Source organism: Amborella trichopoda, chromosome 13 (assembly GCF_054954075.1).
Source record: "Amborella trichopoda isolate Santa Cruz 75 chromosome 13, AtrichopodaSantaCruz75HAP2 v2.0, whole genome shotgun sequence".
NCBI classification, from domain to species: Eukaryota; Viridiplantae; Streptophyta; class Magnoliopsida; order Amborellales; family Amborellaceae; genus Amborella; species Amborella trichopoda.
In genome coordinates, this window is record NC_142348.1 from 5,478,868 (window position 1) to 5,501,174 (window position 22,307).

The 22,307-nt window shown below is 40.0% G+C and overlaps 1 protein-coding gene across 5 annotated transcripts; it reads right to left on the reverse strand.

Moving 5' to 3' along the window:
* Nucleotides 1-377: 377 nt before the first annotated feature.
* LOC18428747 (glycosyltransferase BC10) lies at nt 378-18,099 on the reverse strand. 5 transcript variants are annotated; one of them, XM_006838047.4, is made up of 10 exons: nt 17,162-18,099; nt 16,907-17,023; nt 16,654-16,754; nt 15,668-15,739; nt 15,440-15,521; nt 14,995-15,075; nt 14,606-14,668; nt 14,418-14,483; nt 13,673-13,819; nt 378-1,077 (listed from the first exon to the last, which is right to left on the reverse strand). In XM_006838047.4, exons 1-10 carry the CDS (start codon nt 17,390-17,392, stop codon nt 898-900), a joined length of 1,140 nt encoding a protein of 379 aa, XP_006838110.1. In that variant the 5' UTR covers nt 17,393-18,099; the 3' UTR covers nt 378-897. The 5 variants fall into 5 exon arrangements, with proteins under 5 accessions (XP_006838110.1, XP_088712618.1, XP_020519581.1 ...); XM_020663922.2 differs by lacking the exon at nt 378-1,077 and adding an exon at nt 11,902-12,402; XM_088856493.1 differs by lacking the exon at nt 378-1,077 and adding an exon at nt 11,902-12,616.
* Between the last annotated feature and the right edge of the window lie 4,208 nt (nt 18,100-22,307).

A 22,307-nucleotide genomic window follows, 5' to 3' on the forward strand; every position in this document is an offset into this window, starting at 1 on the left:
TATACAATCCCTTTAAATAAATGTTTCTATGGACATACCTACCCTGTTTCTTTTTTTTCAATTACCACGTCCGATACTTTATATACAGATATACGATTCACCATAGCAGTGTCTTCAGTGGTGCATTAAAATTAAAAGACTTCAATTGAATTAAAAGTTTTTATTATTTTATTCAATCATAGACATTCGAAGAAAACCTCGAATACTCACATTTATGAAATACATGCAGATGGGCACAACTTGATTTTACCCAATTGTCACCATTGTTTGTGCAGGATACACCATATTTTTTTGGTTAAAAAAAAATGGTAGTACTGTACTCTTTCATGTAAAAGAAAAGCACCAATTAATACAATCACCACTTTAATGCGTTCACGTGGCATGCAATTAGTGGTTTCACTACTCAAGCACAGTATTTACATTTTACATTGCTCAATAAAAATTACTAATGTAATGCCTCGGCCTTGCACCATCCCCTCTCTCTCCCTCTCTCTCTCTCGCTCTCTCTCTCAAAAAGATATGATGCTACACACTGTAAACATGACCTTAACATAAAGTATGTGCAACACACCTTTAAAAACTCTGTTTCTTTATACAAACAGAGGCCTTTGGCAACATTAATTTCGTCAAAACTTACCCCTCAAAATTGATGCGCTCTGACCGGATTACAAGTAGATCAAATATAAAACGATAGTTGGAATATGCAGAATCTGGACTATGGTACAGAGCACACCGAAGGTGAACCACCATCCATTGCCCATGGATGGTGGAGATTTACCGTAGTGGGCCCCACCATGGTATACTTGATCTTCACTTGGCATAACAGCCCTTTCAGGTAAACCATACTCCAATGGATGATGGTATGCTTTCACAAATATAGCTATATAAAATCAGGACTCAAAGGGACGGTTTTAAATACAAAGCGCCGTCAAACTCACCCACCACCCCCTCATTTAGAAGGCGTATGGCAGCTCCTCGTGAGAACTTCCTCGCGAAAAGGAAGCATGGGGCAGCAGTCCCATTTCTCCAGCACCATTCTGTTCGATACTCAGTCTCATAATACACATGATTAATGTCCTGCTCACATTTTTACAAACGAGAAACCATGAATAGTATAAGAAAATGCCCACTACTATGTACCAAAAAATATCTTTCCAAATAGATTGCATAACATCTACACAATTTTAAAAGGATCGTACACGAAAATCCTGGTCCACTAGAAGTATGAATACCGTCAAGGTTAACAATGATGACGATGGTGGGACCCAATAGAACAGGGCATGACCCCGATGGCAACTCCCACTATCTCCATCATCACCCAATTCATTGCAGTGTCATGATCTCTAACCACAATATGAAGGGTGATCTAGAGAATTTGGTATGAAGATTTTAAACTGAGAATTCAGAAAGCTACTTTCAAAATGGAAATGCTGGGGAATTCCAGTAGGAAAAATCTTTATCATAAATGTTTAGTAGCAAACTCTAATGCAAGAGGCAATGGAACCAAATCAAAGATACAATTGGCATATTTGTCAACTTGACCTGCGGCCTTTGGCACTGCTTTTCATGCAAGTGCAAGCAGGCTAATGATAGTGATAATATTAAATCCATACAAAGAAAAAACACACCTTAGTAGTTCTTCTCAATTAAACAAAAATGTAAAACCTAATAGGTCCATAGTAGGTCTTCTAAGAAGCTACTAAAGGGACATCTGATAGCAATTTTGCTGAATGAAGCCAAGCACACCAGGGTTGATCATCAAAAAAGCTGCCAAGATAAATTCTGGCACATCGACTGTCCAAATTTAACATTGGATCATTCTAACTCCCTTGTGCAAGCTGAAGAGAGTTTGCATAGATTTTAATTTATTTTTATATTGTGTGTACTCACTAGCTCGTAAGGGTGGATTTAAGGGTGAAGCTAGCAACTTGTTTGAATCTTGCTTTATTTATGTTCTAATAGTTTTCAATTTTTGCGGCTCTAAATATTCCTTTAATGCCTTTCACCCTTCTCTTTCAAGACTTTGTTGGGTAACCTTTTAACTTGATTTATTTGTATGATATCATGAAATCTAGTAAGTATTTCTCATCTTATATAATAATTACTTTTTAGAACAATTTCGTGTTATAATTACCACAGTTCGTGAATGTAAAAGCAAACTGGCAAATGAGATGGATCAATCCTTCATGCTTGCACTAAATATCCCTTTTTAGTATGGCTCCCCCGGAAGGCCATCCTCCACCACTCTACCAGAACTATGTTCGTATCTTCAAGCCTTCCAAACCCACCCTTTCCTCCTCGTCATCCTCCTTTGAAGCCCAGTTCTCTTCCCAGCCCCCAAACTGTTCGCCAAATCATACCAGCATTCCCCCTCCCCTCCAACAACTCCCCGCTAATCTACCCATTCCAAAGTCTTCCTCTACTAACTTTGTCGCTATCTGGAGACATCACATAGACAAGAAACAGAGTCCTCTTTGGTTGCGGTTTCATCCTCAGAGCGACGACCTGAGAGGTATTGAGCCATGGGCACGAAGCTATTGGACTAAACCTAACCTGGTGTGCTGTTCTCTGTCTAGTGATGGGTTTCTTTTCACCTTCCCTTGTGTTTCTAGCGCTCTCAAAGCTATCCAAGGGAGCAAACTCATTTTCAGAGGTGCAACTCTTACCTTGACTCCTTGAACCCAGAACCTGGGAGCTATACCTAAACGGAAGATCTGGTTGCATGCTTTTGGCATACCCTTCCACACCTGGCACAAACACCTTCAAGGCGATAGGAGAATCATGCACTCCATCTCAATCCATTGGAAGTCTTATGAGTTTCTATCCTTGAGAGCCATCCAAATTCTCATCGAGTCTCTCAAACCCAACCTCATCCCCTCAACCTTATGGTTAGAAGTATAAGGCTTGTATTTTTGTATTCTCACCACCTGGTTCGAGGCCACTGTTCAATCCACCTCTTGCCATGCTCAGTACCATTGTCGAGAGCTCACAGGATCAGAGACCAAGGACCATGATAAGGCTCCTGCTATAGACCAAAATGAATGGACTATTATGGTCCACAAACGCCATAAGAAAGGGAATCACAACAGTCAACACAATCATCATAGGGGGCCACCCTCATTCTTCAGGAATTGACACTGCTACCGTGATTCCCCATCTGCCAAACCATGCCCGCAGTTTTCCACCCCTAATCCTGACCCTAGGATTGACCCAAGCCTCCAAATCCCAGCCATCCAGGCCACACCAACGACCTCTTTAGCATTGCCATCTATCCCATCCACCTCTCTACCACCCAGCTGGCTTAACCAACATCCCCTCGACACATCAACCCCCTCCAGATGCCCATCAACATGAACCTGCCCCCCCTTCACGACACGTACCCCCGTAGAGATCTTCTTGTATGACGCGAAGACAGCTTCCCGCCCTCGAGCCTTCCACCCGATGTTGAACAGCTGACCCTTACCCCCACCCTTTTGAAAACTGGTGAGCCTAGCTACCCTACCGACCAGCTGCGGGATCTCGAGCAGTGTTCCAAAAAATGCCAGGCGACTGGGGCGTCTACTCCGCCCAACACCTACTTGGGAGGCCTAGCTCCAAAAGGGGGCAAGGGGTGTCCAATAATCTTCTTTTAAGTCTAGAATTAAAAATGCATACTCATGCATTGTTTATAATCCAAACAAAAGAAACACCAAAAATACCCGATCCGATGGGTATTTTTATAGATACGCAGGCTCAGTCCCCTGGGTGCCTGCCTAAGTGGGGTACCACGTGGGTGCCTAGGCCGACACCCAAGGATAGTCCACCTAGGCGTTGGGTGGGCTGCTTCTTGAATCAATGATCTCGAGGCAACCCCATGGCAAATCCAAGACTCATCTGTAACCCTTTCCTCTTCCTGTTATCAAGAGATGTCGCCGGCTTCTTCTCCCCCCTTCCCCCACCTCTTCCCCAGCTCTCCTCTACCTCTCTAACTAGCCCACCCCATCACCCTGAAACTCCCTCCTCGGAGCTCAGTCTTCCAATAAAGTCGGTTTTCATTATCCTAGTGCTTCAGCCTCCCCCTTCTTCCCAGACATCCCTACCTCATCTTTCCCCATCCCTGTGGCCCCTTGAGAACCTCTCTCAAGTAGAAGGAGAAGTCCTACCACCCCTCCAGCAGAAGGACAAGCCCCTACCTCCCCTCCGTCTGAGAACCCCACTATCGACCCCATTTTGGTGGACCATTCTCCCCTTACCCAGTCAACCCTTGGTCCCTCACCCCCCATATCTCCCCACCTCTACCTGGTGTTGATCTATCACCTACAAACCCCTTTCCTTACCCCATACTAAACCTTCCAACTTTACCTCCACCACCCCCTATGTTTCCCCCACCCTTGAAACTCCAGGCTCTACGGACCCCTACCCCCGTCCCCCATCAATTCTCTCCCACCCCCCTTTCCTCCCCTCTAGTTCACCCTTGTGCCCCTCGTCCACCCATCGCTAGCCATCTCAAGGGCTATCAGAGCGGCAACATACCACCTCCTCCCCCCATCCCCAGTCCTTTATTCCCCAACCCTTACCTCAACCCTTACACCTTCTCTTACCCGGTCATTCGACACAACTCCCTGCCCACTTCTTTCGTCCTATCTCACTTTTCAGCCCGGCACCTACCTATCCCGTCCCTCATTCCAACCCTAACTTCTTCAACCCTCCTCCCCTAGCCTTAATCCCTTCTACGCTCATCCCTCCTTTGGCGATCTCCTCTCAGAGATAGAAGTACCTCAACTTCTTCAACCCCCCTCTATTTTGGCCCTTATCCCATCCCACCTTCACCTTTGGGCGACCCTAATCCATCACCACTTTGCATGCTCCTATCGCCTTCTGTGAGGGGTCACTCCCCCCTACTATCATTCCAAAACACCCTTCCTTCTCCTTTGCACCTGGCAGTTCAACGAGGCAAAGCTTAGCTGCTAACCCCCCTCCCACTACAATTCCAACAACCCAGTAACTCCAGCAAACTCCCTATCTTATTCCCCAATCTCATTCGACTCCAATTTCATTGAAGGGATGGACAATGTGCAAGGCAATACTCAAGAAGTTCACATGGTGATGGGCTTCAAGTTCGAAGGGCCTAGTAAGGAGGCTTGCAATTTACTTAAAGCCGACATGCAAACCAGGTTTAGAGTAAGTGGTAGAGGCTCAAGGGAGCTCTCAAACCTTCATTGTAGTGTCTACTACGATAGAGAAGGACCTCCTCCTCCTCCCTTGTCTGTGATGGTGTCCCGATGTCACCAGTCCCAAAGACGCTCCCCAGAAGTGCCCCTCCTCTAGCTCCACAACCCAATGAAGGTCCTAGTATGGAACATCCAGGGCCTTGGCCAACCCAAAAAGCACAACTTTGTTAAAGCCTTCAGCCAACAATTCTCTCCTTCAGTGCTCACTATCCTCGAAACCAAGCTTCCTTCCCCCTCCCTTCCCTAAATCCGTTAAATTTGGAGACCTAGACTCGTCAATGGAAGGTTCTCAAAGCCGATAGGTCTCAAGGGGCATCTGGCTGTTTTGGGACCTGACTCTTCACTCCCTCTCCTACTCCTATGTGGGGAACTTCTCCGTCATGGTTGTCCTATTTAGGATCTCCAACGGAGTGCAGAAGAAGTTCTCGACAGGACTAGCTCTAGATTGAACTTGACGAGATCGCCTCCTCCCCTCTATCTACTTGGTGTATGGGGGAGACTTTAATATCACTAGGTGGTCTTACGAGAGATTTAAATATGAGAATCTCGTAAGGATATGGTGGATTTCTCGGATTTCATTTTAAAGAACAATCTCATTGACATTCCACTCTAAGGGGCCAGTTTCATTTAGTCCAATCACACCCTTTCTCCCTCCTTGTCCAAATTGGATAGGTAGACGTTGCTTCCCTAGCACTCACTTGCTGGTCCTACCCAAAACCACCTCCGACCGTAAGCTTATTCTATTGGATACCTAAAGTCTTACTCTTACCAAAGGTTCATGACCCTTCCGATTTGAACTAGCTTGACTTGAAGAGCCTAACTTTCTATCTTTAATCCCCGTCTGGTGAGCCTCTTTCTCCCATTGCACTAAGGTTGGGCTGGTTAGTACTTCTAGCGCAAATTGTAGCTCCTCAAGAATGCCCTGAAAGCTTGGAGCTGCTAACTCTGAGGCAATTTTAGGGCCCAAAAGACTGAGTTGCTCGAATCGATTCAAAACAGGGACCACATTGAGGAGAGTAGAGCCCTTACCACAGGGGAAAGTCTTCTCAGATCTCAAATGCAGGAGTGATTACTAGACTCGCCTCTGTAAGGAGGAAATTTATTCGTGCCAACACTCTGGAGTCAAACGGCTCAAATGCAGTGACCAAGATACCGCATTTTTCCATAAGATTGCAAATTGTTGCAGAAGGCATAATTCTATCTCCCAAGTCAAAGTAGGGGACCACATTTTAGACAACCCACCTCTCATTCACAACGTGATCTTAGAATTCCTCATATTATTGTTTTCGGCCACTTTTGGGCCCAGGCCAAGGATGGGCGATTTATCTTTACAAACCATCCCCTCAGATACAGCAGCTAGCCTTGAACATCCTTTCTCAGAGGACAAAATCTTAAAGGCCATCATGGCACTAGCACAAGACAGGGCCCAGGGACCAGGCTTGGTGGCTCTTGTCAAAAACCTTTTGGGATACCATCTAGCCTAACATCCTAGCTTTCTGTGAAGAATTCCACAAGAGTATCATCCACGAGGGCATGAATGCGACATTTATCGCCCTGATTCCCAAAGTGAAAAGGGCAGAAGAACCCCAAGATTTCGGCCCCATCAGCCTCAACAGCTCCTACGAGATCCTCTCCAAGGTCCTCACTCTCTATTTACAGGAGGTCCTTGGCTGGGTCATTTTTCAAAACCAAGGGGCCTTTGTCAAAGACCGCCAAATCCTTGATGGTGGTCTAATCGCTCATGAATGTATACACTCTAGATACCTATCCAAAGACCTTGATGTTATTATCAGACTTGATTGGGGGAAGGCCATTCTCGACAAAACCCTCCTTAGAATGGGTTTCGACTGTAAGCGCAGGAAATGGGTTCAGGGCTGCATATCCAAACTTGTATTTTCCCAGCGACTCCACCGCGAGTTTCCTCAATTCCTCTAAAGGTCTCAGACAGGAGACCCCCTTTCCCCCTTTTGTTCGTTATAGTGGTAGAAGTGTTCAACAAGTTCGTCGCTAGCTTGCACGAGGCGGGAATGCTCTCAGGTTTCAAAACCGGTAGCCAAGGACCTGTGGTGTCCTACCTCCAATACATTGACGATACTCTCTTGTTCTATGACACCAATGTTCAACAAACTGATACTTTTCTTCTCTTCCTCAAACTTTTTTAGATGGCTATTGGGCTCCAGATTAATAGGGGCCAAAACTAAGATGATTGGGGTTGCACCGAGGCCCATATTATTTATCACTTGGTTGATCGGTCGAAATGCCAAGTCGATGACCTCCCGTCCACCTACTTGGGTCTACCTTTATGCATCGGCAAGCCTAAAAAGCACTTCTAGAGTTACATTGTGAACAAGTTTGACCGAATGCTTGAGAGGGAGATTTCCCTCTTCCGCTGGGAAAATCACGTTGATCAAAGCCACCGTCTCAAATGTCCCCATTTTTCAGATTTCCCTCTTTCACATGCCATCCACGGTAGTGTCTCGACTCGAGGGGGTACAAAATGTTCCACCTAGTTTCCTAGAACAAAGTTTTCCGTCCAAAACACGTGGGTGGTCTTGGAATAAGCAGCCTCGAATTGAAGAACCTCGCCCTTCTTGGCAAATGGTGGTGGCAGCTAGCTTCTTTGGACAACCATCTATGGCAAACAGTTCTTCGTCACAAGTATCGGTGTGATAATTCTAGTTGGATCCCAAGATTCAGACTTCCAGCCAACCTTCCAGTGCCTAGAGGCCTATTCCATGCAGCTACGAGGTATTCACTGCCAATATTCACTTTCACCACAGGGAAGGCAATTGGATCCACTTCTGGTCAGATTGTTGGATAGGTGACACCCCCTTAAAGGACCTCTACCCCAGGCCGCATCTACTGGCTCGGGAACCCCAGGCCTCAGCGGCAAACTAGATGGAGATCCTTCCAGAGTGTGGAACCCCAACTTCAAAAGGCTTCGCGCAAATAATGAGGTGGATGACTTTCTCACCATACCCACCCTCCTCCATTCGACTTCCTTCCCAACTACTGGCAGCAACATCATTATCTGGTCCCCCAACCCATCGGACCTATTCTAGGTCTCCTCTTTCTACCATCTACTCCTACAGCCATCCACCCCTCCAAAGAGTTCCCACGGTATCTGCTACAAAGTATGGCTTAACTTTATCCCACCAAAAATTCAAGTCTTTACTTGGATGACGAGCTTGAAGGGCGCTTACAATGAACCAGATTTAGAGAAGGGGCCTCCTGAGTCCCAACAAATGTGTCATATGTTTAGAGGAAGAAACCAATAACCACTATTTCCTCCACTGCACCTTAGCGCACGTCCTGTGGGGAGCCATGCTTTGACGATCCAAGTGGACGTGGGTAACTCCTCAATCGGTTCCTCAACTCTTCACATCCCCCTACCCACGCCCTTGGTCAAAATTGGAGATCCTCCTTTGAAAAGCTTTTGTGGCAGCAACTCTGTGGGTAATATGAATGGAGAGACACAACAGGACATTTCGAGGAACCAAAGCCACCTTCGATGAATGATAGGGCCCTATCCCTAGGTATATCTTGTGCCTACAATCACAGTTACTTCAAACACTTTTTCTTCGATGATTTTCTCCAAAACCAGCGAGTTATCTTCACTTACGGCCAGCAATGATCGCACGGGCTTCACCACGAAGACTGCCTGCGCTAGGCCAATCCAAACTCAATTTCGATGGTAGTTCCCTAGGCAACCTAGACCCGGCCAGAATTGGGGGCATTTTCAGAGACCACAATGGTCACACCCCTTCTCGTTCTCCCTACCCATTGGTGAAACCGACTCTTCTATGGTTGAAGCTCTCACACTCCTCCAAGGACTCAAGAACTTCAAACCCATATTGGAGCCCATTCTTGGTTGTAGAAGGGACTCCAATAACTTCATTTCCTAGGCGTCCAGTCCCTCCCCCTATTCGTGGAGGCTGCTCCACATTTTTAATGAAATTTTTCACATTTGCAGGGGCATCCATGTTTCATGGAGACATATCTGGCGGGAGGCAAACACGGAGGCAGACCACCTCTTTAGAGAAGGAGCCTCTTCGCATGGCACAACGAGAACTGCCTCTGCATAATACTGATCCTAACTCGCTTGTGGTTATTGGAGAATGGGGTTGGGCTCGTGGTGGTAGCACTACTTGTGCCCCAGCTAAGGTCTAGGCTTCCATTCTCACCTAACACCTTCAAAAACCCACTAATGATTTAGAAAACAGGTAAGTGCTCGTCATCCTCACTCAATTACCCAAAAAAAAAACTCCCTTGTAGTATTGAACACTTCTGTACCTAATTTCATACAGCATCTTTTGTGCAGCCCACCCCCCCTTTTTGTGAATGTGGGCCTGCTTGTAAGTTTTTGCATAGAGCGCCCATGTTCGGCTGCCAATTTTTGTACTCTCACACTTTCTTAATACAAAGTTAACAGCTTCCCAAAAGAAAAAAAACTTCATGCTTGCGGAGCACATGTGAGATACTAGTTCTAAACTAGCTTTACCATAAAACCAAGAATGGTGTGTGATATATTTTTTAATTTTTAGTTTGGAAAAGTCATGAATGTAAATTATTTAATGTTTTAATTTTCGTGTGAAACATTATTGTATTTTTTTTTTAATGTGAAAAATTTTGTGAAATATCATTCTATAAAAAAAATGTTTAAAGCTTTTCTATTTTTTAGTTTTAAAAATGTTGCTTTAAAAGAAACCCTGGAGGCTTTTCTTGAATTGTCGATGTGCTCCTCTTCTAAAGCCAAACCAAAACTGGTAGAAGACAATGTTTGCCTTTTTTGTCGGATGTCTGAACACGGTTGGCTGGAACTTGATGGGCAAGTGTTTTTGGTTTAATATTTTAGCAATTGTTTGCTGTATCTAGAAGATAGAAACAACTGAAATTTTGGAGGACGGCAGTTGGCCCGAGTCACATTGATTAAGACCATCCAGAGAGATATCATCTCAAAGGCGTTGTAGAGACCAAAGATGTTTGGAGTTGAAGTAACCGCTTTAAGGTTATTGAACTCTGCTCATCTGTCATCCTCAACCAACAGCCAAGACTTCGACCATATATAAAGTGGGTCCCATGACCTCAAATTTGATACAGCCACACAGGGAATAGTAGACAAGTAGTGTTTGGGGGGATCATAAGGAAATAACGATTGAGTATCCCTAAAAGGGCCACACCACAAAACTTGGCAGTGATGATTCTAAGTCCCCAAAGCAAGTAAGGCCTTGTTGGGAGATTTATCATGGACTTGAGCAATAAATCATTGAACTAAACCCCTTAAAATTTATATAATGGGTTTTTAAGGATTCTCTAACTCCTTAAAGGTGGGGTGGGTGAATCACTTAAGAGAAAATCTTACTGTCAAGTTCTTTGTAATTTGAATGTAATTGATGCAATAAGGGAGGGAAGTTTGTAGTGCTTCGATTAGAAAATTTGAGTGTGTCAAGAAATAGCATGCTATTTGGCAGCATAGGACACGTTGTGTCTTAATTCCAGTGGTTGTATTTTCTCTTTTCGCTTCCTTTTGAACGTGCTAACCTTTCCATTAGTTTTATTGTTTTACCCCAGCTTTTATAAATGGTTGATCCTATCAGTATTGCCCAATCCGGATTGGGATCGGTGGTGGGCAATCCTGTTCTTTGGAACCCCAAAATCACCTGGTCCCACCTTTTCTATTTTTTTATTTTCAATTTTTTTGCTTTCCGGCCTCGCAGAAGCAAGTGATTCGAATTGGAATCAGTGATTTGAATCAGTCCAAGGGACAGATTTGGGTCCAGAATCCGTCTTATAGAAAAATGCATTTAGAATATACAATTCCCTTTCCGTCATCTGAATTTTTTTTATTTGTATTAGATGAATAATAATTTATTAGAAGATCCGATGGTTTTGGTAGTGTTGTCAGGTTCGTAACAGAGTTTACTTGGGTTTCGCATGGTTAGAGAATCACTTCAGCAATTTAGCAGCTTTGAGGAAGGGATTTTGGATTTTTAAAAGTGAAAAAGTTTACAAGTGACTATACAATAAAATAAAAACATATTAAAAAATAAATACAACAAAATAAGATAAAATAAATCCACATATTTAAGTTCATTCCTTCTTCCTTAACATTTGTCTACATTTGTCAAGTAAACCCATCCATCACTCAAGGAATTCAGTTCGGCATTTGTATAAGTTATAAAAGAAATCATAATTAATCACCACTCATAATTCAACTTGAAACAAATTCAACTTATCTAGCCAAAGAAAAACAGAAACACATTTAATTTTAATATTATATTCAAATTTTTGGACATCATAATACTAGTAAATAAGCACAAGAATTATCCCTAAATCACAGATAATGGGAATATTGACTAAGCCAAAACCATCTGCAGCTTTTCCAAAGCTTTATTATAGGGAATCACAACCTAACATCACCACCAAAAATGATAAAAAAGAAAAGAAATTTTTCCGCTTGGACTTAACTATCAGCTGCTCTCACTGAAGAGACAAAAAAGGCTGAAAAGTTGGCCAATTTTTATGCATCTCGTACCGCAAAGAGCCAAAGCCTGATAATATCAGCCCTTCGACAAAGCAAAAAGAAACCAATAACACTAATTTAATTCAGTGCTACATATCATCTTCTTTTATGTTACCCTTCCTTTTCTGTTCTTTCACTCTGTTATGTATGGATGGAAATATGCAAATATTAGAAGAGTTAAACATTTAAATGTAATAGCGCCTTTCTGTGTTTACATGTAAGACAAAACAATGAAAGAAAATTACAGAAAGAAGTCATAACATCAGGCTTTGTGTGCCAAAAGCTTCTAATTATAATAGATTTAAGTAACTAACTGAGCAAATAATACTCAAAGGGCTTGCAAAGTTGAATTGTGACTTGGTGAATCAACCTAATGAAATCAGACCAAGTCAATCCTGCATCACACTGACAAGAACTTCCAACGAGGCCACCATCTTGAAAATAGTCTTGCCTAGTTACATCTCGCTATACTGGGATTGAACAGAGTATCATTATGTTTGCATGTGTACTTTTCTTTTAGGATGGGTAACTGCTAGTGAGGGACATCATCTTCCAAGAGGTCACCTCCAAAAACCTACTTGGTGGTCTTTATAATTCAATTCCTAGCTTTCTTACAAATTATATGGTCCTAAGCACCAATAAACTCCATAAAAACGACATTTTCATCTTCTGCATGAAACAGATCAAGATGTCAACAATAAGAGGTATTAAGTGGGCAATGTGTACTTCTCTTTTAGGATGGGTAACTGCTTGTGAGGGACATCTTCCAAGAGGTCACCTCAGAAAACCTACTCGGTAATCTTTATAATTCAATTCCTAGCTTTCTTAGAAATTATATGGTCATAAGCATCAATAAACTCCATAAAAACAACAATTTCATCTTCTGCATGAAACAGACCAAGATGTCAACAATAATAGGTATTAAGTGGGCAACATGCAAAACAAATAATAATACAAGTAATTATTAGTATTAAAAAGGGAAATTATCCGATATATCCCATAAAGTTCTCTATATTTCAGATATACCAAAATTTTCCATTTAATACACCCATATCCATATTTTCCTAATTTTTCATAAATGACATTTTTAACCCCGCAACGGACATAATAATTCTGTGGCGGTGCATTAAACCCCAAACCTGCTTGCTGCTCCTGGTTTTCACTAATAGAGCTGTGGCGGTTCGGAGGTTTCTAGAACCCCTTAAGGATGCATTTTCAATGTCCAGGAGGCATCTAAACCGTCACAGATGTAGCGACTATAACAGTGTCGCCACAGCTATGTAAGAGCCGTGGCGGTTCAGGGGTTCCTGGTACTTTTTAGGATGCCTCCTTAGTGTTCGATAGTCATCCAAACCGTCGTCCGTGACGGTGTCGCAACGGCTCTAATAGAGCCGTGGCGCTCTCCAACCATTTTCATCGTTTCCTCCGTTGTTTTCATGTTCAGAAAAATAAAAAGTTAAACACAATGCCTCACAAGGGAAAGCTCTTACATCATTGGCATATCCATAAAGTGGGGAACATGTTCATAATGCAAGTGGGGATGCGCACGATTCTGCAAAGAAGCATCTCAAAGCACCAAAATGCATATGCATTACCCTCATGTACAACGGGTAGGTTTGGGGTTTAATACACCGCCACAGACCTATTATGTCCGTGGCGGGGATAAATGTCATTTATAAAAAAATTATAAAAATATGGGCATAGGTGTATTAAACGAGAAATTTTGGTATATCTGAAATATGGAGTACTTTATGAGATACATCTGATAATTTCCCTATAAATTATTTAGTATTACTATTATTTTATTATTATCATTATCACTATTATTCTTACTATTTTCTTTATTAATTTATAACTGGAAAAAATAGGTGTCATGTCATCCTAGAAGCTATTTTCAAATGGAAACTGAATGAAAGACATTAAAGTTCATGTGGTTCACCTTTATTTCTTTGATACGATGGGAATCTGCATTTCTATACCCAAAAGTTAAAGGATGCCAAGCCTGCTTCTCTGTTTCAGTAGTGGATTGGTTCCATGAAGTATAGGTCAAAGTTCTTCGTTCAACTTCATCTTCAAGATCTCTCATCTGAAAAGGAAAATCCTAATCAATGCAATACTAAAATAGGAACTGGACAAAAGAATGGGCAGCAGGTATGCATCAATGCTGCATAGAAATCTAACATATCAAGAAAGACATAGTCAAGGGAATAATAATTATTTTGAGCAGAAAATTATACATAGAGATAGCCTAAAGATCGCACAGGAGCTAAATATATTTTTAGCATCTTAATTTAATAAATGAAAACTACAACTTGGGAAAAGTACAAAATAAGCCAAGGCACTAAAACTAAGAGCCCATTGGGTCATCACCACCCATTGAAGCCATATGCAATGATGAGAGAGATGTCATGCACTACTGGGGTCAAACCATGTTCGGGTTGGTTCCCACACCCTCTCCATCATGGTCTGTCACTTTCAATGCAAATAGACAACCCAATGGACCAGTTTCCCACAAAACGTTGAGTTAATATGTACTTTCCCTACAACTAACAGTATGAAGGATAACAAAGTATCAGAAAGCTGAAATGAAGAAAAACAATTCTTTGAAACACAATGAAAGTCTCATGAGATGATCTGTGATTGAGATCTTCTGTGGAAAAAGGACAGGGACATTAACCACTTACAGCAAGTAAGGTCTGCACATAATGTTCATCTGGGATACAATTGTGCTCTTTCTGAACATTTGGTTTCTGGATTCAAGGTTCAACTAGTTAGCTAACTACATTAGAATGCTATCAATTAGTTTTCAGACCCCAAGGTTCAAATAGATGAAGAAACAGGAAAAATGAAACTAATGTTTGATGATACTCACATGAAAAGAGAAGAGGAAGCTCCTAGAAACCTTCTCCTCGAGTTCATCTGATGGTGGCCGCCTCTGCAGAGGGTAAGATGGATGAAAAGAGAGATCCAAAATGCAGAACAAGAAACTTCATACAAATCCATGATGTTAAATATTTATCAACTTATTAAGAAATCATATGGGCAGAAAACATCTTAAATAGAAAACATATACGTAGCAGATAGGTAAAATATTTCCATAATTTGAATCAAATCTCAAAGTCCTTTACAAATCAAATTCAAATAAAAGCCCTTCCCAACAAGATCAACCAATATGAAATGTGCACAATGAAAAGAACAACTGTATGTTAATCGAGATGACCCACAAAAGCTCCTTGGCACGAACCCATGCATTAGCATTACCTTGCAGTATCTTTCGAAAACTGGGAAGATTCTGTCATCAGTTACAACAAGCTCTGCATGCTTTCGAATTAAAGTAATCCACTGAAAATTTACCATTTCAAACACAAGTCAGAAGCATGAGCTTTCTTTTCTAATAAATAGATACAGCTTCCATTTCCAGAGACGATCCCATACTCTTAAACGTCCATATATCTCAAATCCGACAAAACTCAAAGATAAAGTATACTGTAGTCCAGTGGATCATTGAGAAAAAACAATAGGCCAATGGCTTATCACCTTAAATTGAAACATGGGGATAGTGAAGGACATAGAGAAGAAGACACCATAAGGGTTATCTCTTTTCCTGCTAGGTCCTTCTCTCTCCACCAATTCAGTAGACAGCGTTGAGCTAATGGACTATGTTTTTTTCTCCCAACTGAAAACCTGAAAAAATGTATATGGCAACCTGGGAACCTTTCTTCCATCGATCCTTGGGTATGACAGATGACATTTTTGGGTTGTAGCGCCCCTCCTTTGTGTCAAGAAAGCTTCAATGACAATGGGCCATTTGTTAGTACTATCAAATTTTAAGAAAATACTTCAAGATATTTAGAAATAACTCAAGAATAACTATGAAATACACAAGAAATTGAGCAAACATGTACTTATCTTTGACAATAACATTTGTTTTTACCTGTCCACAAAACTTTTTGGAGATGCCAGCAGATAATTGTAAATATAGCTGAAATTGTACAAAGGCACGCAACTGCAATAATAAACCATATTTTAAGCAATTCACATCTGAAATCACAGAGTAAACAAGGAACATTGTACACCCTCTAAAATTTAAACAGCAAGGTTGAAGTTTTATTTCCTATCTTGTGTCAATGAAAGAGCCAAAGCATAAGACACACTACTATCTTATCTATTAGAATTTTTCCCATACAAGTTTTATCTCCACATAATTTGCATTAACTTTCTCAATCCACAAACCCCAAACTAGGAAATGGTGAACAAATAAGAGTTACCAAATAATCAAATAAAACAATCATGTGCGCACTTCAAACCACCAACATCAAAGATCATTTATTCATTACTGAAAAGCATTTCTAGTATTGAAGACAATCACTGGTCGAATATTTGTGTTTTACAAAATATGTCTACTTCACTGTCTAAAGACCCAGGCATCCTAGATAAATAAATAGAAAATTCAAAACTACTAGCCACCAGGCAACACTTCTGATATACTTCCTAGCTCTAAAAGACAGAACTTTGAACAAAAATTTTATGAAGATTTTTTCCTGTTTGATTGATGAAGCGTATCAGATGAATGTCCTGATTCATAACAAGCAATTCTTATAACCACAATGTGACATTCAGAATAAAGGCCTCCTAAACAAATCACTAGTTCCAGAAGTGCTATCTTTGACAATATTAGGAACTCTCTACTACAATTCTAAAGACGATTAGAAATTTATGAGTAAGCTGAACATTTTCCATATTTTAGATTTTCAGTAGCCAATTCTACAACCATTCAACATAGCATATATTCAAACTTCGGAACTTTCCTTAAGCAAAATTAGTCTCCCTCTCTCCTATTTCATTCTTGATAATGAAATACTCATTGATAAGAGGTTTTCATATTAAGTCACTGATGAGCAAGATATAAACACATAATACCTCTCGGAGAGGAGGACAAATCTCTGATTTGCAGGGTCCTGAAGCGCTTTTTGAATAAGAATTCGCTCTGCTTTGATCATAGTAGCTTCTCCCCAACCCACCTGCAATCCCGTGGCCAAATTAACAATGGAGAAGAGAGGGTAAACAATTTCCAAGCTCAAAAAATAACAGTCTTAGGCTCTTTGTTAGTAGCAATCAGGAGATAGAAGGAAGAGAGAGAGAGAGAGGGAGAGGCACAGACATATCAGCACACCTGTATACTCTGGCTCAACTGGCGGCCATAGCAAAAGGTGCACCTGGTTGTCGACTCGTCCAAAACGAAGCCAGGTTTCGAATGGATATATATGGAGAAGTTTCGAGAATCGCCATTCTGCAAGCCCAGAGACCCAGATAATAATTTCAAATACATAAAGCAACGGAACACGCACATAAATGAGAATTACAAAGTTTATAGAGAGAGAGATTCTTAGAGAGAGGAAGAGAGACAAATGGATAGAGAAAGAAGTACCAAGAAGAAGTGGTTCCATAGAAAGTCGAGAGGTAGATTCGCACGCACAAGGAAGAGGAAGGCTATCTTTGGAGGACCAGTGAAAGGCAATTGGGTCCATGTAAAGGGCGGCTCTGGCTTGTATTCCGACTGAATTCTCAGGAAAGATAAAACACAGAAGGTCGCCGATAACCCTAAAACAACTCTCAAGCCCAACCAGAACAAATGATGGGCTGAGTGCCTCTTCTTCATGGCTGAAGTATGAAAGAAGAGAGAGAAAACCCTTCAACAACAAACATTTAGAGAGGGAAGGGGGTGTTAGAGAGAGAAAGATGATTGCACGAAGATGGCTTCAATAGCAGTTAATCTGGAATAAATGTTGCGCAGATGATCTCTTCCCCGTGGGCGGAAAACATTAGAGAGAGAAACCCTGGAATGAGAAGCACTTAGAGATGATGGTTTAGAGAGAGAAACGACAATGCAATGAGCAAGCAAACTCCCATCGATTTCATTCAATAAGGGACAAATGGTAGGAAGATGGCCCTGTTTCAAGACTGAAAGGTGACAGGAGAGAGAGAAACGTGAGGAGTCAGAAGCATTGGGGAAAGAGAAAGCGAGTTAGAGAGAGAAAATCGATTGCACAGAGCCTCATTCAATCAGGAACAAATGCTGCAAAAATGGCCTCTTCTTCGTTGCAGAAAGAGCATTAAAAAGATAGAAAACCCCGCAATGACAGATACTGAGAGAGAGAGAGAGAGAGGGAGGGAGGGAGGCTGACAGCGTCACAATCAAGGAGATTGCGTGGTGCGAGAAGAGAGAGAAAGTGACCTCCGTTTAGAGAGAGAGGTAAACCAGAATGCCGTGTTTCAGAGGAAACAGGGAAAGTGTCTAGGCTCGCTTTTTGAATGCGGAGCAAAATCCAGGATACGAGTATCAGACGGAAATTGATATCTTCACCCCTATTTTTCATAATTAGCGGCTAAATAAAAGGCGGGTACTCTTCATTGATATTTGTGCCACCCAGTTTTTGGGTGGTAGTAGTAGAATGACAGTGAAACTGAAGACAGGAGAGAAGAGAGATAATTTCAAAGTGAGACACGTGGTTTTGTCACGAATTGGAAAGTAGTAACGCGTGGGCGCTAAAAAAGAAGAGTCCAGCGCGGGCGGCGCTTGCTCTTTGGCGTGCCCAACCTACCCGCGCTTAGACTCTCTCACACTCGGTGCAACCGGGACAGGACCCGGACTCTGACCCGGGACCGGACCCAACTGGGCTTGAAGTTATCGGATTGAGACGCAAACCCCCCAACGGAATCCAATTGGATCAGACCTAAAAAATAATATATATATATATATATATTTATTAGGAAGTGATTTTAATGGTATAATGCAGCCATATTTTTAGAAAATCATGTTCGTGGCATTTGTAAGATTTAAAATTTTACACACAAACTCTTTTCATCTCAATAATCAATCTAAATAAAAACTTAATTTGCAATCAATAAATAGCCAAAATGAGTCCTCTTCAACAATGAATCTAGACCGTCTATTTTATGAATTTTAATATCTAAGGTTTTATAAATTAAAAATATATATATATATATTATTAATCTAATGATATTAAAATTATCTAAAAAAATTTGGAAAAAAAAAAAGCATTCTAAAGCCTAGATCTAAGCATATCACCAAAATAGACGGCCTACATTAATTAGACTAAAAAATATTTTTTAAGTTGCATTTTCAAAATTTTATTTTTTTTTATTTTTCATTAAAATGAGAAGAGTATATTTTAAATTTTGGATCAAACAAATGGCTCTAATATGGTTTTGAAAGTTGTTGCTTGCATTATATTACCATACAACTGTTGCATGAAATCACTTAAATTTGCACATATATTATTTAAATATTATAATTAAAATATATATATTTATTTAAATATTAGTAAAATATTATATATTATTTAAATAATAACATTATTCGGATCGGGTCCACATGGACCCAAACCTACATCCGAATGGTGCTCAAATATTTGGACCCAAACCCAAACCTGATCTGTTGGGTCCCACTTTTGAAACCTATACTCATCCCCGGATTGGTTCCGGTCAACGGGTCCATGTCCATTGCCACCCCTAGTCCTCACCTAGGAAGAGTCATATCTTAAAGACATAATTGCTCTCTTATTGCTTAAGCGAGTTTTAGTTTTTACTAATATTTATTAATAATCTTATGTACAGTATTGCTTCAACTCTCTCTCTAAATTTCGTCAAGAAGATGGAGAGAGGCATTTACTCTTGATCAGTATTTCAAACTTGGGATTCGTACTTCTGGATCAGTTCGATTCGATGATCTAAAAAAATATTAAAATTATAAAAATAAAATAGAAAGACAATTTAAAGGCAAGGCGCCCTAAAATAGCATTACATAAAGCTTAAGATACATATGGAATGAGGGTTTTAGGAGGGGCCGGGTTCAAACCGATGCATCCTAGTTCGATCCGGTCAATTTCTATTATGGATCGCCAACAATAATCTTGATTAATCATTTATTGGTTGAAAGTTCGAAAATATTGGTGATGGCTTGAAGTGTGGATTACATTATTTAACTTGTTATTTCGATTCAAGCACTTATCATACCATGATTGGGCTTTTACTTCAAAGTGATGTGGTTTACATCCATCTCCATCGACTCCCGAGAAAGAGCTTGCCTGGAAAGGGGTCGTGCTTGTAGCACCCTTGTACCCTAGTCACTAAATTAATAATATACCTTAAAAGAGAGAGAATTGAGCATAAAATATATGTCTATTTTTAAATTTGAAAAGATAAAATAAATTTTATTTATAAAACTCTTTTTAAAAATAGAGTAATGATCTAATACAATAGTTATATCATAGTATAATACAATGACACTTCTAAAAAATCATGTGGTATTTGTATGATCCCAAATTTTACATACACTCTTTTCATCTCAATAATCAATCCTAAAAAAAAAAGTTCAAATTGAACTTTAGATATGGTTAAAATGAGTTCTTTCCAAAAACGAATCTAGACCATTCATTTTGTGAATTTCAAGATCTTAGCCTTTATAAACTCAAAATCAATTTTTTATTTTTAACATTGTTCATCTAATAATAATAAAGCCATCCAAAAAAATTAGAAATGAAAAAATCTATCTAAGGCCTAGATCTAAGCATATCACCAAAATAAACGGCCTATGTTAATTGGGCTAAAAAAATACTTTCTAGGTTGTTTTTTCAAATTTTCATTTTTTGTAATTGTTCATTAAAATGAAAAGAATGTATATTTCAAATTTTGGATCAAACAAATGGCCATAAGATGGTTTTTTAATGTTATTGTATTATATTAATATACAACGGTTGCATGAAATCATTGCTTTTAAAAATGTGTTTTTAATGATTCATGATCTGTTATATCCCTGTCCCTAAATAAATTAAAACAGTCGCACACTCTGTCTCTCTCTCTTTTTCAACTTTAGAGTTTTTACGACCTTCTAGACCCCAAATCCCAACTTATTCACCATGTCCAAGTTTTATCCTCTATTTACGACATAGGATACACCTAGTTTTGTAATTTGAAAAAAAAATTATTAACATTTAAAAAATAATACAAAGGCTATTTATTTAATATAAGAACGTTACAATAATTTTTGTCTGCAGGATGTTATAAGTGTGTCATTGATTAGACTCAAAGTTTAAAAAAAAATTTAAAATTTTATAATACACATCATATCTTCTAAAATAATATTTAATAACTAAAAATAATTGTGATTTTTTTGTAATAATAATAAATGATTTTACACTAACCCATATTTTTATACAAGATTCAAAAAATTTGAAATTAAAACCATAAATAGATACTTATTGTTAAAAAAGAATCAAATGATCTCGTAAGAGCAAGAAGTCATCCTTGTTTGTGACGGTATTCCTTGTTGTCTACGACCCGCCCAGCAAAAGTGAGAAAGAGCCAAAAGAGAACAAGGAGGTTCATTGTTCCTCACTTTAGAGAGAGAACAAGGGAAAAGGACGACTTTGACACGCACTTTGCCGCCTGATATGAGTGAGTAGATGAAACCAAGAATTGCTCTTTAGAGAGAGAAAACATGCACCACACAAATAACAATCTCTAGAGAGAGAAAAAAAGGGTCAAGTAGAGCACTGGACAAATGCCAACGAAGAAGCCCAACCTGAACCGCCTCTTGCCATCTCTTTGACCAGTAGGGGTGGCAATGGACCCGGACTTGACCAAAGACTCGCAATGGACCCGGACTTGACCAAGGACTTGAGGGGTAGATTCGACGTCCAGTGATAACATTCACTTCACTCGTGGAAATAAATTTTCCACATGGAAGTTAGGTCAAACTTTGATATCATATTTTGAGGGGGTCCTTGTCTAGAAAAAGTATAAAACAAGACTCTATATTTTGTATCAAATCTTGATTTCTATTGCCCGTTAAATGTTGAACCGTTAGTTGGAGGTGGGTCCTTGATTGCACTAAAAGGCAAATAAGTTGTTTCAAATTCCATGACAATTGGGTTCCATATGGTAGGACACTGTAGAAAAACTAACTTCTAAACATCGGTAGGGGTTGGTCTTCCCCACTGAATTATTCAAATAAAACATAAATATCAAATTGTTCAACTTTTACATATAAAAACTTGATGGGATTAATAATTATGACCCTCTTGAATCAAAAGTAAATAGTATTATACGATATCCGAGAAGATTGAAAGAGGAACAAGAAGTAGAGCAATTTTTATTATCAACGTTTTAGAGGAACCACAAGTAGGGCAACCGGGCAAGGTTTATTATCAGCGTTTTAAATGATAGATGAAAGAGGAGGTGAGATGGAGAGGGGTGGTTAGAGGGCTGAATTAGGAAACATGTGGGAATGGAAAAAAAGAAGCAGAAGGAAACGTCCATATCATATTTAAATATGATAATTATGTGGGAATCTAAAATTAATCAAAATTTATGAAGAGTTTGACCACCGGTTTTTCCACCGTTTGTATTTTATTTTATTTTAAATTTTGCCTCTCAAACTGATGTTCCAAACATCATATTATTTTTTATTGTTTTTAATTTGGTATAGGCACATATCCTAAGTTCTAGACCTCGGAAGGCTTGACTTGCATGAATCTTGTGAAAACCAAGTG